Genomic DNA, 14,926 nt, shown 5'->3' on the forward strand with positions numbered 1-14,926 from the left:
GAGGACTTTAATGCGCGCTTATGTGCTGACAGTCGCGGTTATGGACCAGCTGAGAGCTTCGGATGCGAGAAGGTTTACTCGGAGATGTTTTATATTAATTAATCGGAATTTGGGAGAGAAAGTTGACGATTAAAGTATATTTAAGTATAACTGTATCTGTGATTATGAGTTAGTGGATCGACGATCGAACGTATTGTAAATTAACAGAGATATCGTAGTAAAAAGATCATTCATAATTGCAACTAATTCAATGAGAGAGAGAGAGAGAGAGAGAGAGAGAGAGAGAGAGATCGCGTGATTAACAAAATTATTATCCCATAGTCAAATTTGGAACTTTTTCTACTCTAAGTAAAATATGGTTCTCATTATTACCCTTCGAAGACGGACGAAAATTGCAAATTTGTAAATCCTCGAGCTTTCGCCGTCTCCCAATCGCTTCAACAGTACTTTCTGTCACGACTGCTCGAAGTAAAAATAAAAAAAAACCCTTTGGTAGCGCACTCGCTGAATCCTAAACAAACCCAACGTCAGAGGAGAAAAGCAAGTTCCGCGTCGAGTCGTTGACCCGTCGACATTAGTCATGCGCCAACGTTATATTCGTCGGAAAGCTGTGGATACGAGCTTTTGTATTTACGCAAACGAATCCGAGCTATAAGGACCTACGGCGCGACACCCTCTGAATCGACAAGGAGGTAACGTTAAACACTTTTTTTTCTCGTCGAGATGCACCATCGGCACGTTTTTATCGCGAGTTATTTTCGAGGTTCCTGGAATTCCAGCGGGTGGTTTTACGAGATCGTTGGGCTTTGTACGGACACGCGAAGAAACGGCTTTTAGGTAGTTTTAAACGAGACGAGGTGTCAAGATTATTAAGAGGAAGAGAAGCTTTTAAACTTTTTTATCGCAAAGATCGAATCTGCTTCTTTTTTAAATGTTTATTATACATAATACAGTACACAGTCGGTTTGTTCATTGCGATAAACCTGTTAAAGTCATTTTTATTCTTATTGCATATTACATAGAATCTTGTTCAAAGATCCTCGGGCATTTCAGACCGATTTACGCTGTTCATAAGAATACGATTTTGTAGTCTGAGTTGATTTTACCGCTGAGCAGTTACATTTTTTTTTTCGTTTATTTATGTCACTAGTAGTAATTGGTTTGTTTTTCCATAAAATAGAAAAATTTGTCAGTGTGTTTTGAACGAGAACTATTATATTGATCATAGAGCTACTTGTATGTACAATCACATTTAAGTATTTGTTTTACAAATTGTTTTTTATAGAGTATTCAAAAAGCTGTGCTACTTATTCGGAATTAAGTAAATTAACAGGTTCAGTGATGAACGAATTAAATCGCCTTAAAAACAATTTATGAGACAACTATCACTAGTACTAAACCTGTTAGGATGAGTTAAACAGTTTTAATCGCCATTAAATCTCTTTACACACGGTTCAACTACTGATAACAGCAGTTTCACAATATCAATAAAAGTTCTAGCATGGAATTTCAAGATTATTTGTTATGTACGATAATATCAGTTGACTGTTCTAAAATGGACGATTTCATTAATTGTCACTCGATATTTAGCAGTTTTTTAAATATTTGTATCTACAATTGATAACGATTGGCAGATGACATAAATAAACAAAACACGCAATAGTAACAGAATTAGTTTTTAGACAAAAATTCATTTTCTAAAATTGATTAGCCTGGCTGCACAACACATAAAAAACGCTAAAATAAAAATTAGTAACGTATTTATCCTTTCATGGAAAAGACGAGATCCCTGTGATTTTTATCACAATTGTAATATCATGAAGTTAAAAAGCTTTAATACTACGATTACCTTAACGGAATAAAAAATAATACTTCGAAAATGAGATTTTAAAAATGCGTTGAGAAAAAAATCAGCTAATGAAGATACCTATGTTACAATTTTTAACATAAATATTAAGTACCAAAAAATCTATGTAGCTTGTTCTCACCCCGTTTCCTTAAAATACTTTGAATAGATGAAGTCTTTTATAAAAAGATCAAGGCGACGACGACGCATCTCGCACATCCGGGAATAAAAAATTGTTCACACGTGAGAGTTCGTGTCATTGTCAAAGTTTAAAGTCACTTCAGGCGTTATTTCGATGTTCCTGGAGTGGTATCCGTTACCTATTTTACCGAGACTTCGATTTTCGCAACTATTATGCGTAATTTACTGCTGCTATTCTGAAATCCTATGACTGTTGTTGTCTTTTTTGTTTTCTTATTGGCAACGATTTTACATTGCAAATCCAAAGTACATGATCATGATGAAATTTGAAATAGCTCGGAAAGCAGCTATCAGCAAGATCAGTTTTAAAATTCTAAAACATTGAAAGTGATGATCCACATCGTAAAATAATCTTAAATCTCTTTTCAGAATAACACAAAATTACGCAGCGTGCCTTACAAATCGAAGGGTCGGTAAAATCGGACTTTGGCATTCACTTAGCTCTGCTATTGACGATCCTTGGAAAGATTCAGAGAGTCTCCGGAGTCGATCGAATGCTGCTGCTTCTTCGTGCTCATGTCGATTGTCGTCCCGAAATCGGGTTTCGAACTAGACATAGACAGATCCTCTGTTCCGGAGAAGCTTCCTGAAGTGTCCATTGGCTCAGCCGGTGGCGGCTTCTTCTTCTCGCTCGTCGTCGAATAATCTTCTGCACTCGTGTTTGATCGATTCGACTCTGCTTTGGGCGCAGGTGACGAGGAAGTTGGAGGCTTGAACGGAATTGAGATGTCCGGGAAGTCTCCAGATCTCCTGTCGTTGCTCTCGGACTGTTCGGACGGGAGGTTTTTACCCGGAGGAATATTGGCCAGCATACTGGCGATGGTACGGCTGTAAGCCGAGGAGGACATGGGTTTGGCGAGTTCTGAGAATGAAACACCAGTCAGTTTGGCGAATTCTTCGGATATGTAGTTAGGGACCTTGGAGAGGTCTTGCAACTCGTTGAGTCTCGCAAGTTCCATCCAGTCGAGTCGATCCTTGAAGTCCATCTTGGCAAGGTCGGTCGGCCCGTGATCGTACTCGCTCTTAGAATTTTTCGCGTTCTTCACAGAAACCGTCAGCTCACCCGTCCGGAACGTGGGAATACCGTCTGGAGTAGTGATAATATGAGGCGAGTGTTTCGATGGGCTCGAGTCCTTGTGATTGTTGCTCTCGGAGGTGCTCTCCGAGCGCTGTTGCATCGCGTAGGCCTTTTGCACGGCGGAGATGGAGTTTTCTGGTTTAAAGCCCACTGGGGTCAGGAAGACGTTGGCTGCTGGAGTTATTCCGGTGGCTTGGGCGATCGGATCGTTCATCAGAGGGAACTTCATGTTGGCGAAGGGAGATTCTGAGCCGTCGTCGTAGCCCGGAGCGATCATCTCTTTGATCAGGTCCCAATAGGAACTGTTTGTTCGATTGTTTCGACCCGGAAGCTTTGACGCCAGGGAATTCTGAAATTCGTCAAGATTAGTGAAAATGCAATCTGATAATTATACAAAACGTGAATAAATTCTTTTTAAAATCTATGTCGAGTGGGGTACCTTGAGTCTTTCTAAGTAAGTCGTGTTACCATGCAATTTCGAGGTAAAGTCAATACCTCCTTCAAATTTGTAGTACTCTATGCATTTTTTCTGGAAATTAGAATAAAAGTTATGCATTGCAAGAAGTATAAACCCTTCAAAACGATAAAAAAAAAACGGTTATATAACTTACAATTTCTTCTAGAGCATCTTGTGAAATGTACTGCTCCTGTGACAATGTATAGCTAAGGAGCATTGGCCTGGGATATTCATGAGGTCTATTTTCAGGTGGTGGCATTGACCAGAAGACGTTGAAATTTGACTCATAACAATTAGCATCTGTGTTGTATGGAGCTGAATATAAATGAAACATATTAATGCTAGTCTTTACTGTGATGTTTTAATTTACATCATATTCTTTTACTTACAGCAAATTAATCCTACACAGGGTGTGTAACCATTATCACTGGGTCCTTTCATTTTAATTTCATAATCTAATTGTGCATCAACATCTCTCAGTGATGGGGAAGCATGAGAACGGGGGTGAGAGTGATACCAGCCAACCAGAGTCATCCTCTTCCACTCCATGGCGCGAGAGATCTCAGCCTCCACAGCTGCAGCTGCAGTTTTGTCCTTTCCAGCATAGCGACAAGGATATGCTCCAAGTATTGATAAATCTATTTGAAAATACATATTTATGTTACAATTGGAGAGCTCAAGAAAGGTCCAGCGAGAAAAAATATAGATACAAGTATTCCTGTATCTTACTGTGTGCATTTATATCCCAGTGACCTCCCAAATATCCACAAACTTCTTTGTCAGTGAGGTGACAATGCAGATCAACGAGAAGAGCAGCAGTGGCAGAAATAGTCACAAGGAAAGGTTGAATCTTGCCTAAGGTACTGAATGAAGTCAACTCCACCATGGTGCTCATATCCCTAAAAAGCATAAGAAGTATGATGATTTTTGCTTGTATTGTCAAAGATCAGTTTTTTTTATTCACATACATAGCTGGACTCCTTATTCCTAAATTGGCATGTTTCACTGGTACCCGAACAACTTGAAGGGTATTCTGATAAACAGGTTCCTTTTTACATTCTAGAACTTCTTCGTTTGCCATAGTATTTGTGGAGGTATTACTAGTAGAAGTAGCTGTGGGAGTTGTAGGAGCAGTAGCGGTAGTAGCAGTAGTCTCGCTACTGATCTCCACCACTTCCTTATCCATGATTACCTGTTCTGCTCAAAAACAAAACAAGAAAACTTAAAAAACAGAACTCACGCCTGTCAATCGCAGTACAACGAGCGAAAATTATTGAATGAAAAGTTTATCGAAAGAAGTAAGTCAGGGCAAGAAACAATAACTAACGTTTTTTACGAATTACTCAACACTTACAATATTTTATTTATAGTATGATCACGAATAAATCAGTACAATTTCATTGAAAAAACTTCACTTGGAAATCTAATTATTCGCATACGACGGATAGTGACAGCGGCGACGCTACTACTACTATAATAACTCGCGAGCTCCCAGTTCCTACAAGCCCACACAGCTGTATAGGCTCTCAGTGCTTCGGGTGCGGGTGTCAGATTCCGGCTGTTCCGCTTTTCTATTTATATACCTGCATTATTACGTAGATAAACAGCTCACCGACCGATGGTAAATAACGCCGAAGTTTTAAATATTTCTAAACTTTCTCGTATCCATTATTATTTTACGTATAAGTAAAATAATAATGGATTAAACTTAAAAAAAAATGAAAACAAAAGTTATTTGATCTGACTATAAGTATTTATGATGGAATAAAGTGCGCTATAACGTGAAACGTCAAAAAGTTATCGTCAAGATTCAAAAATAAGACATAACCTAGCGTAAAGTATATGAACAATTTTTACACGACTTATATTTCATAATTCTTTCTGCAGTTCGAATTGCAATACGCCCTCTGACGGATTTATTTGCTCTGCCACACGGGCGTTTTTTTAGTGCGAATTTACCAGCTGAGAGGAAAACTCGCGCCGCTCGAGTTACGTTCAAGCCGCTACTTTTGAGTCCAGTCCAGTCCAGGGCCCAGGCTAGGCTGTGTGTAGCTTGTCGTTGTCTTATCGCCTGATGCTGGCGAGTTTCGCGTTTCCTCTCCTCCTCTTCGCGAAAATCGTGCCGACGACCATCATCAGCACACATCAGTGGCAGGAGCGGAGTAGCATCGAGTACAGACAATAATCGCAGCCTCAGCCAAGACAGCATCAAATCCGGGGGAGAGAGGGACCTGCCAGATACCTATTATAGCCAAGGACGAGAGGCTGGACCAGAGCAAAAGCCGCCACGAGGTTAGGTACGTGTCGAATTTATTCCTCATTTCTCTCCGCCTAAAATGCATTTTCGACTGTCTATACTTCGTCTCCCGGAGTATATACGTGGATTGTCCACGTTAGAGACAGTCGAATCCGCTCATCTCGCGGTTACACCCTCGCGCTCCGCAAGGACGAGCGCATCCGTTAAGGTTATATTACCCAGAGAAGAGAGAAGAGAGGGTGCAGAGATGCCCGCCTGTGCAGCGGGCTCTATGCGCAGGTGTACATACGTGTGCACGTATACACGCACGCTTATATTCTCTGCTCTCCTCTCTCTCTCCCACGGTCCCTGGGAAAAGTCTCTCTCTCTCTCTCTCTCTCTCTCTCTCTCTCTCTCTCTCTCTCTCTCTCTCTCTCTCTCTCTCTCTCTCTCTCTCTCTTTCTCTCTTTCTGCAGGCTTCGCGAGTGAGGGGCGGAGTGGAGGAGAGGCTCTATACAGTATACAGCGAGTAGTAGCACGCCAGCCCTGCAGCACCGCGCATCTCTCTAGTATACAAAAGCTCTCATTTTGTAAGCGCCCGCACATTGTTATTTATACGATCTCGCTGTTGTTGCCAATCACATGCTGGCTCAGTGGCGGAGCTGCTGGAAAATCGGCCCACACCGTGCTGCTGCTGTTTTCGGAGCAACGTGATTCAAGGGTCATTTTATAATTATTAGTATGAAGGAAATTCATCCCGTGCGTGCGTGTATAGGCCGTGTGTTGGCTGTATCATAAGTAATCGTGTGTGGAGTTCTCTCTTCTCGGGGTTGTTGCTGACCACTTCCGTCCGCGAGACGAGAGGAAATTCGGACTGCGGGTGTGGCGCGCATCGTCTCCTGTAATAACGGGCCTATAACCGGCTCCTACATTGTTCTCTGTATACTCCCAGTTTTTCGGCTTTCTGATCGAATGCGCGAAATTTAATACACACACACACACCGTGTACAGAGCAGGGTATAGATATATACTTACTAGTAGCCGTGCGAGCTGTATCAAGGTTAGAACGGCTGATTTTCGTTGAGCCTGCTTTTTCACCGCTGCACGCGGTCGACCGAGAGATTTCCAACGGATTTCCAGGGATTCAAGATTTTTCGCTCTACGGATTGTTATACCTAGGGAGTGATTTTTGAATACAACCGTTCTGCTCCGATTTGGAGGTCGTCATGCGGGGAGAGGTATACACAATTGTCGCGCGCGACGTCTTGCTTGTTTTTGTTGCTGGATCTAAGTACGTGTGCGCGCGTGTGTGTATGTGTGTGGGAATGCTTCTGGATGAGTGTGTTGTGAGGATCTTATTTGTTGCTTGGAAACAGGTTTCAAGCCTGGGTAGACAATGATTCAATTTTTCTCTGGAAAATACATCTTGATGGAAATCTTTTCCATCTTGCAATAAGACTGAAGAGTAGCAGAGAATTTTTGACAAGTCAACATATATGTGAACGTGTTTTTGAACTTTTTTTCCAGTACTCGCCAGTAATGTCTGTCCCTCCATCGTCCTCTAAGGGTACAGCCAGTGAAAAACCAGGTGGTACAAGTCCTAGCCCAATAGAAGGTGTTGAAGGTGTTCCAGGCCCAAGCACACTAGACCAGATCCCATTGCCACAAAATGAAGAGCTGGATGATTATGGAGAAACGGCTGACGAGGAGGAGGAAGAAAGCACCGAGGAGGATTGCGAGGTGATTATTAGTAATTTATGATTGCACAATGCTGATCGTTACAAGATTGCCTAGTGTGGCATGAAATTTTTGGACATGTGGTGTAACATAACCTCTTATGTCTATACAGATCAGCGATTCCGGACTGTTTTGCAATGGAGAGGGTGATGAGGACATTGACGAGTCCGATTGCCAATCACTGGCTCTGCAGAGGCAGCCACAACTGCCACAGCGTATCCAAAGTCCAAATTTGGAAACTTGTGTGCCCTTGGATGTCGTATTACCTCCAAGGAAACGTAAAAGTGAGACTGAATCCAGCTTACCTTGTAAAAAGCCCAACCCCGAAGACAAATCTACTGTGTAAGACTCATTTTCTATTTTCTTTCACATTTACTAATCCAGCACTACTGGATTCATTTTTTCTTAATTAAAATATAAAAGGGATGTTAACCTCAAAATTGTATACAGCGTATGAAGAGTAATACATCAATCATTCATAATGTTTTTGAAAAGAAACTAATCTTGTACTGAGCCGTGAAATGATTGTGGTTTGAAAATTTTGGACTATTTTTGTTTCAGAAGTCTCAAGAGGCTCGATGAGAAAGTGAAACATGGCCGACCAGTCATACCAACAAAGGACAATCCTCCTCCAGAAATGAATGATTGGATTTTGCAATACCACGTATGTAACTCATTATTTAATGCGATTGTTGCAATAATTATTTATAGTTATTAAAGTTCTTAATTTGCAAAGCTACACATTTATTGTTTACTTAACATACTTTAAGCATTTGAGAATTCAAAACAGATTATTCAATGTAAACAGAAAAATCATAAACATGTCAATGCAGCAAATTAACGCTTACTACGTATTTTAATAACATCACGTTATAACAAAATTCTGTAAACCACTATATCTAGCATGAATCTACACAGACTCTATTTTTTCCAATACATAAATCAACCAAATACGTTTTCTTGAAATTCGCAGAGGTGGTCAAACGCCGAGCGTATGCTAGCAATCGACGTGCTGGTTGAGCGAAGCGAACCAACCCAGGTCCGGCACATGATGCAGGTGATAAAGCCGCAATTCCAGCGTGACTTTATCTCCCTTTTGCCAAAGGAGCTGGCGCTCTCGGTGCTAACGTTCCTCGAACCTCGTGACCTTCTTCGCGCCGCTCAAACCTGCCGTTCTTGGCGCTTCCTTGCCGACGACAATCTACTCTGGAAAGAGAAGTGTCGGGCAGCTGGGATCGATAACCTTAAGGATTTGCCCCGACGCAAGAACTCCAAGTGCGGTGCAGCTAACTGTACGGTATCTAGTGCTGCGACTATGAATAGTGTGTCACCCTGGAAGCAGGCATACATGAGGCAACACAACATTAAGATGAACTGGAGGACGAAGCCTATACGACCACCTAAAGTGCTCAAGGGACACGATGATCACGTTATCACGTGTCTGCAGTTCTCAGGAAATAGAATCGTCAGTGGTTCGGATGATAATACGCTCAAGGTCTGGTCGGCGGTGACTGGTAAAGTGAGTATAGATATTTAATTTCTTCTCCTTATCAAATAATCTAAGTTTACCGTACGATTTTACAAGAGGGTCTGTAGTGTTGTAAACGAGATTGTAAAGTTTATCAGGCTCAATCTTAAACTTGTTAAAATTACTTCATTTGTTGAAATACTGTATTTTGGTATTTTATTTCCCATTTCCAGCAAAGTACAACTTTGATTAATATTGATTTAAAAAAAAACTATGATTCATATATTCATTATATAGCACTAAATAAAAACAATATTAATATATATCCTTATTAACGTGTCTATAACGTTCTTTAACATTTCTTTTACAGTGTTTGCGAACGTTGTGCGGCCACACAGGTGGCGTCTGGTCGTCACAGATGTCGGGCACTACAGTGATAAGCGGCAGCACCGACCGAACTCTCAAGGTTTGGAACGTGGAGACAGGCGAGTGCATACACACAATGATTGGCCACACGTCAACGGTGCGATGCATGCATCTGCACGGTAACAAAGTGGTCAGTGGAAGCAGAGACGCGACCCTTAGGGTTTGGAGGATAGACACCGGCGAGTGTTTGCACGTGCTTGTCGGCCATTTGGCGGCAGTCAGATGTGTCCAGTATGATGGTAAACTGGTCGTCAGCGGCGCATATGACTACATGGTCAAAGTTTGGAATCCTGAGAGGGAGGAGTGCCTACACACACTGCAGGGTCACACTAACAGGGTTTACTCGCTACAGGTCAGTGGACTCGCGGAACTGGTTCTGCGCTTGTTTTCATTTTGGGAATATATTTGAATATTTACCGCACGAGTGTCGATGACTGGTTGCACTCGAGGCGCGCGTGATGCGTGCTCTTTTATGTTTGATTTACTTTGATTTTGCGGTGCGTTCTTTGCTATCTATAAACATTTCACACTGCAATTCTAAATTGATTCGACGTATTATACGAGAGGAGTATGCTAAACTTTACTTTCGCATAATTTTAGTTTGATGGTGTTCACGTGGTAAGTGGTTCACTGGATACCAGCATTCGTGTGTGGGATGTGGAGACAGGTGCCTGCCGTCACACACTAATGGGCCATCAGAGCCTGACCTCGGGGATGGAGTTGCGTAACAACATACTTGTTTCGGGCAACGCTGACTCCACGGTCAAGGTCTGGGACATCGTCAGTGGACACTGTCTTCAGACTCTGTCCGGGCCCAACAAGCACCAGTCGGCCGTCACCTGCCTCCAGTTCAATAGCCACTTTGTTATTACCTCGTCTGACGACGGCACCGTCAAATTGTGGGACGTTAAGAATGGTATGTATCGTACTTTTTCCATTGCAATTTTAGCTATCGCTGCGTTTATTATGATTTTATGCATGAAAAGGTTTCCTAGAGTAAACCGTAGTGAAAGATTATAAATATTAATTAGCTTCACACACGTCATTAGTTGATATCAATCGAAGTAATTAACATGATGAAATTTGCAACGTCATAACATCATAGAATTTAATCACAATGCATCGATAGTTTATTAGTAAAATAACGCTATGGTGAAATCTTAGACGAGACAAACATTGATGCGCAAGTTATGCAATGAATCTCGTGTTTCAATAACTGTCAAAAGTCTAATCAGTCATGAAATAATCAAGTGCAAAAGCTTATAGAATAGGTTACTTAGATTTAAATGTACTGATTTGCTAAATTCTCGCGTGTGTTCGCAGGTGATTTCATACGAAACCTCGTAGCATTGGAGAGTGGAGGAAGTGGAGGCGTTGTCTGGCGTATTCGGGCCAGCGACACGAAGCTCGTCTGCGCGGTGGGCAGTCGTAATGGCACTGAGGAGACGAAGCTCCTTGTCCTCGACTTTGACGTGGAAGTCAAGTAAATATGAGATGGTTAAACAGAGTAAAAGAAACCAGGCATATAAACATAAGCAAACTGAAACAAAAAAATACAAAACATTTGAACGCTAACGATTATTAATTAATTATAAAAAGGAAAAGAAAAACTAAAAGGAAAAAAATGAGTCGATTAAAATTGAGGAGAGGATGAGTGAATGTGTGTGATAAATCGCTGCTGCTCGCCAGACTCGAATCAAAATGGAACGGAAGGTGAGAGAACGCAGGGGAAGAGAAGAAAGAAGAGCGATTTCCCTCATGTGACTTCTGTAAATACTTTAACTTAGATAGTATAACTAATCTACTGTACAATTTTTCGTGTATGGCGTCGTGCATGTGATTGTGAATTAAGACTGCTTGTGCGAGACCGTGAGAAAGGGAGGCCGAGAGCTGAACAGCAGACATCGCAAGAATAGTGGCAAACACAATACAACGGAATGTAAACAATATTAAAACGAACGACAGTAGGAATGTGGGAGAAGTAAAGTGTCACAAACCCGAGACACGAGTGGTGCAGACAGGTAGTCGCAGCTTCTGTCATTTTGAGAAAAGATCTTTTTTACATACATATTATTATTATTTTTTTTTTTTGGAGCTCTATTATTTTGGCAGTCGAATTTCATGTGTATTTAACTTTAGTAATTTTAGTTTTTGTTACACAATTTTATATAGTGTTGTAAATGTTTATTGCAAAATAGTGAAAAAGAGTTAAAGTATTGATAAAAGTAACTCTCTTACTTTGTACATTGTATTTTACTTTAACACTGAAATTTAATGATGTATTAAAAAGGTGTTTGTCTCAAAATGGCGCAAGATGCCAATAATTGGGATTATTGAAACAGCAAGTCATGAAATACTTCTATTTTCTTGTTCCCATAACAAGTTGCGTATCAGGTTTCTGTATTTACCATTTGATCTTGAGTTACTCGAATGTGTTCGAAAAGTCCTATGATAAGTAATTGCTAATTAATAACCCCATGAAACTTTTAAAAGCTTCGTGTTTCGAGCTTTGTATTTATACATAGCGATTCAACGACGAACTCCTTTTTCCTTTAAGTAGTGAATTTCCATAGCATAATTTGTACAAAGTAAATTATAAATTAATTTGTGTTACTTTATCAAATCTAACGACTTGAACATATTTCGTTAGCTCTCGTGCGAATTTATATCTATAATATGTACTTTTTAACGTAAAAGTACACGCGGCAAAGCTTCATTAACTTATTTTTGAGGTCGTTGCTTAGACTTTTCAAATCTGTTTTAAATTCGTTTGAATAACTTTGGAAAATTTTCGAAGACTGTTAAACACTTGGAAAAGTTTTACTATATTTTTCTTTTTGTTACATTATCAAATGGCTTAAACTAAGCATGGCAAATCATTCTGGGTGTTGGACAGTCTTAATATATAAATATACAAAAAATGCTAATACGATTGAAGGAAGAGATCTTTGAAAATTAAGAACTTATTTTTTACTTTGTGCTGAAAAATTGAAGAACCGTTGGGGGTAATGAAGCTCTCTGACGTTTTGTGGACTGATGTATTGGTATATAGAGGGCAAATTTTTTCCTACAATGTGCCGAGCAGTTCTCATTCTTGATAATTCATGCAGGTATCTTGGAACTAAACGCGTGAAAAAAATGTTGAAATGTTTGGTATATAATAATTAAAAAAAATAATAATAATAATTTATGTAAAATCCGATCTCCTGAACGTTGGTAACGTCTTTCAAAAAATGTGTGTATAACGTTACTTGTAGGAATTATACTTGAATGATGAGCTATATTTACCAAGATATTGTATCATACTTGAGAGCATTGAGTCTGAAAAATATGAAATTAGATTGGATGGGTATATTGTGATGTTTATTATCAAATTTAGATTGTGTTAATTGAAAAAAATTTGTTTTACGATACCTGAAACACGTTAGAGACGTGTCACACATGTGTAACGTTATACGAGCCAATTTATAATTTGAGTTTAACAAAAAAAGTATCATTTCTGTTTAAAGTATCTCGATTATTGCGCTAGTTTAGACAAAAATTATCGTGCGTTTAGTTTCTCCGTGAAAATTGTTATCATTTGTAATCATCTGTATATTTAAAGTCGTTGAGAAAATGAAACTTTTAATATGTAAAAATATCAGTAGGAAAAAAGTCGATGTTCTTTTTGTAAATAATCGAATTTTCTCGTAATAAATTTGATAGAAATTTTTCTGTAAGCTAAATAATTCGGTATTTTAGTACGTAAGCAAAAGACTTTGTCATACTTAACTTGCATTTAAACGAAACAAAAAAAAATTGCTAAATTGGAGAGGAAATGAGAAATTTTCTCAATATCTCCCACAATTGTGACACGTAGCAACTGTGTAATGTAATGAATTTTCTTTAATTTATAAACCATTTTCAATGATTTATATTCACGCCGTATGCAGTAAATATCCACAATCAAGAAAAAAAGTTATGTCAACAGGAAGGATACGAAAGACGAATACGAAAAAACATAATAAACACACCGAATGAACTGTTGAGTTAATATCAGCAATGTAAACGTTGCGTATCGAAGCGATTATCATCGATTTTTAAAACATCTGTAGAGATCTGGTTTGCCATAGTCCAGTAATAGTGAACGCAAAGGCTTATTTATTTTGTGCAATACAATACTGGATGAAGTAGCAAGACTTTAACTGTACGAATATACTCATTGCTTCCTCTGATTAACGGACGAAGTTTTTTTTAGTATAAGATACCTTATGAGCTTGATATCAAACTTTACTTTTATCATAAGACAAAACATAAAAACGAACTTGTTAACATGTAAATTCTTGAAGGGATGTTGTAGTACCTACTTTGAGAGCGTTGACTGTTATTGGGCCCAGATCTTGCAGGCCGTATTTTATTTGTATATTGCTCAATAGTTTATATTATAAGAATGTGTTATCTGTTGTATCATTTTTTATAAGAAATTAAAGAAATAGAAAATGTTGCTGCATTTTAAACATATTTTATTATTTTCATAAAACATGTCCACCTGTATTCAGTATCCTTATTGAACGTACATCTTTTTATTTTAAGATCATGGGGTTTTTATAAATAAAAATACATAATATATGGAGTCTATTTAAGGTAATATTAATTTATTTCACTGTCACGTTTCTATAGCTATGGAAAATGTACAGTCTTGACAAGGCACGTGTATAACACAGTTCTTTTCTTCCAGATCAGACTTTTGCACTAAGTAACTATTACCACATCTACATTGATAGGATAAGATATCTCCATCCTCTGTTTCCTCCAATTCTGCAGGACTGACTCTGGCATAGATAAGTGCTCCTTGAGCTTCTAGATCAGCTTGTCTGCACTTTATATCATATTCTTTTTTCAAGACTGGATTTCCTAAAATTTTCCAGGCTAGCTTGACATCGTGAAATGTTTCTGTACTTTTAGGTGGATCTGTACTTTTGTCTGGATGAGATTCTAAAATTTTTCTGTGGTACGCTTGTTTCAATTCTTCTGGCGAAGACTCCACCGTACAGTCTAGAATTTTGTACAGATCCTTATTTGATACATCAGTAATGCCTAACAAAATAAGATTATTAAAATATTGTTCTTGTAATTTAATTTTTTAGTTATCACCATAGAAATCCAGTACAAACCTGACATTTTACATGCTCCAGTAGAAAAATACTGTTATAAAATTATATCTCCGATTATTTGAACTAAAATTACAGTATCAATCATAGGATAGCAACAATATTTATAAAGATACATAACAATAACCTGTCAATATTAAATAACTGTGTTAATTCATACCAACTAAAAACAATCAGCCGATTTTCTATTTAACAAGTACTAAAGACATTAATTTGTTCCTTTATTATTTATATACAAATTCTTTTTATCTCAATGTTGAATAGGAACTGCCGAACAACTCCGAAGTTCGTTTTGGAGCACATGCCAGGTGTAGATATATATACAGA

At 38.8% G+C, this 14,926-nt stretch overlaps 3 protein-coding genes across 11 annotated transcripts; 1 reads left to right on the forward strand and 2 right to left on the reverse strand.

The window, feature by feature from the left end:
• Positions 1-920: 920 nt before the first annotated feature.
• On the reverse strand, positions 921-6,961 carry LOC100118321. Of its 4 annotated transcripts, none has more exons than XM_031921171.1 (7): positions 6,854-6,961; positions 4,551-4,779; positions 4,312-4,481; positions 3,972-4,220; positions 3,737-3,897; positions 3,565-3,654; positions 921-3,474 (listed from the first exon to the last, which is right to left on the reverse strand). In XM_031921171.1, exons 2-7 carry the CDS (start codon positions 4,766-4,768, stop codon positions 2,494-2,496), a joined length of 1,869 nt encoding a protein of 622 aa, XP_031777031.1. In that variant the 5' UTR covers positions 4,769-4,779; positions 6,854-6,961; the 3' UTR covers positions 921-2,493. The 4 variants fall into 4 exon arrangements, with proteins under 4 accessions (XP_031777031.1, XP_016845278.2, XP_031777032.1 ...); XM_016989789.2 differs by lacking the exon at positions 6,854-6,961 and adding an exon at positions 5,542-5,827; XM_031921172.2 differs by lacking the exon at positions 6,854-6,961 and adding an exon at positions 4,937-5,170 and having other exon boundaries at positions 4,551-4,782.
• LOC100118356 (F-box/WD repeat-containing protein 7) lies at positions 5,534-13,945 on the forward strand. 6 transcript variants are annotated; one of them, XM_031921168.2, is made up of 8 exons: positions 5,534-5,879; positions 7,346-7,558; positions 7,668-7,897; positions 8,117-8,219; positions 8,529-9,074; positions 9,394-9,801; positions 10,050-10,365; positions 10,773-13,945. In XM_031921168.2, exons 2-8 carry the CDS (start codon positions 7,358-7,360, stop codon positions 10,934-10,936), a joined length of 1,968 nt encoding a protein of 655 aa, XP_031777028.1. In that variant the 5' UTR covers positions 5,534-5,879; positions 7,346-7,357; the 3' UTR covers positions 10,937-13,945. The 6 variants fall into 6 exon arrangements, with proteins under 6 accessions (XP_031777028.1, XP_031777026.1, XP_003423881.1 ...); XM_031921166.2 differs by lacking the exon at positions 5,534-5,879 and adding an exon at positions 6,348-6,539 and having other exon boundaries at positions 8,120-8,219; XM_003423833.5 differs by lacking the exon at positions 5,534-5,879 and adding an exon at positions 6,349-7,056.
• LOC100118393 (dnaJ homolog subfamily C member 24) lies at positions 13,608-14,926 on the reverse strand. Its single transcript, XM_016989844.3, has 3 exons — positions 14,760-14,926; positions 14,603-14,665; positions 13,608-14,525 (listed from the first exon to the last, which is right to left on the reverse strand). Exons 2-3 carry the CDS (start codon positions 14,607-14,609, stop codon positions 14,095-14,097), a joined length of 438 nt encoding a protein of 145 aa, XP_016845333.1. The 5' UTR covers positions 14,610-14,665; positions 14,760-14,926; the 3' UTR covers positions 13,608-14,094.

This window comes from Nasonia vitripennis, chromosome 1 (genome assembly GCF_009193385.2).
Source record: "Nasonia vitripennis strain AsymCx chromosome 1, Nvit_psr_1.1, whole genome shotgun sequence".
Classification (NCBI taxonomy): domain Eukaryota; kingdom Metazoa; phylum Arthropoda; class Insecta; order Hymenoptera; family Pteromalidae; genus Nasonia; species Nasonia vitripennis.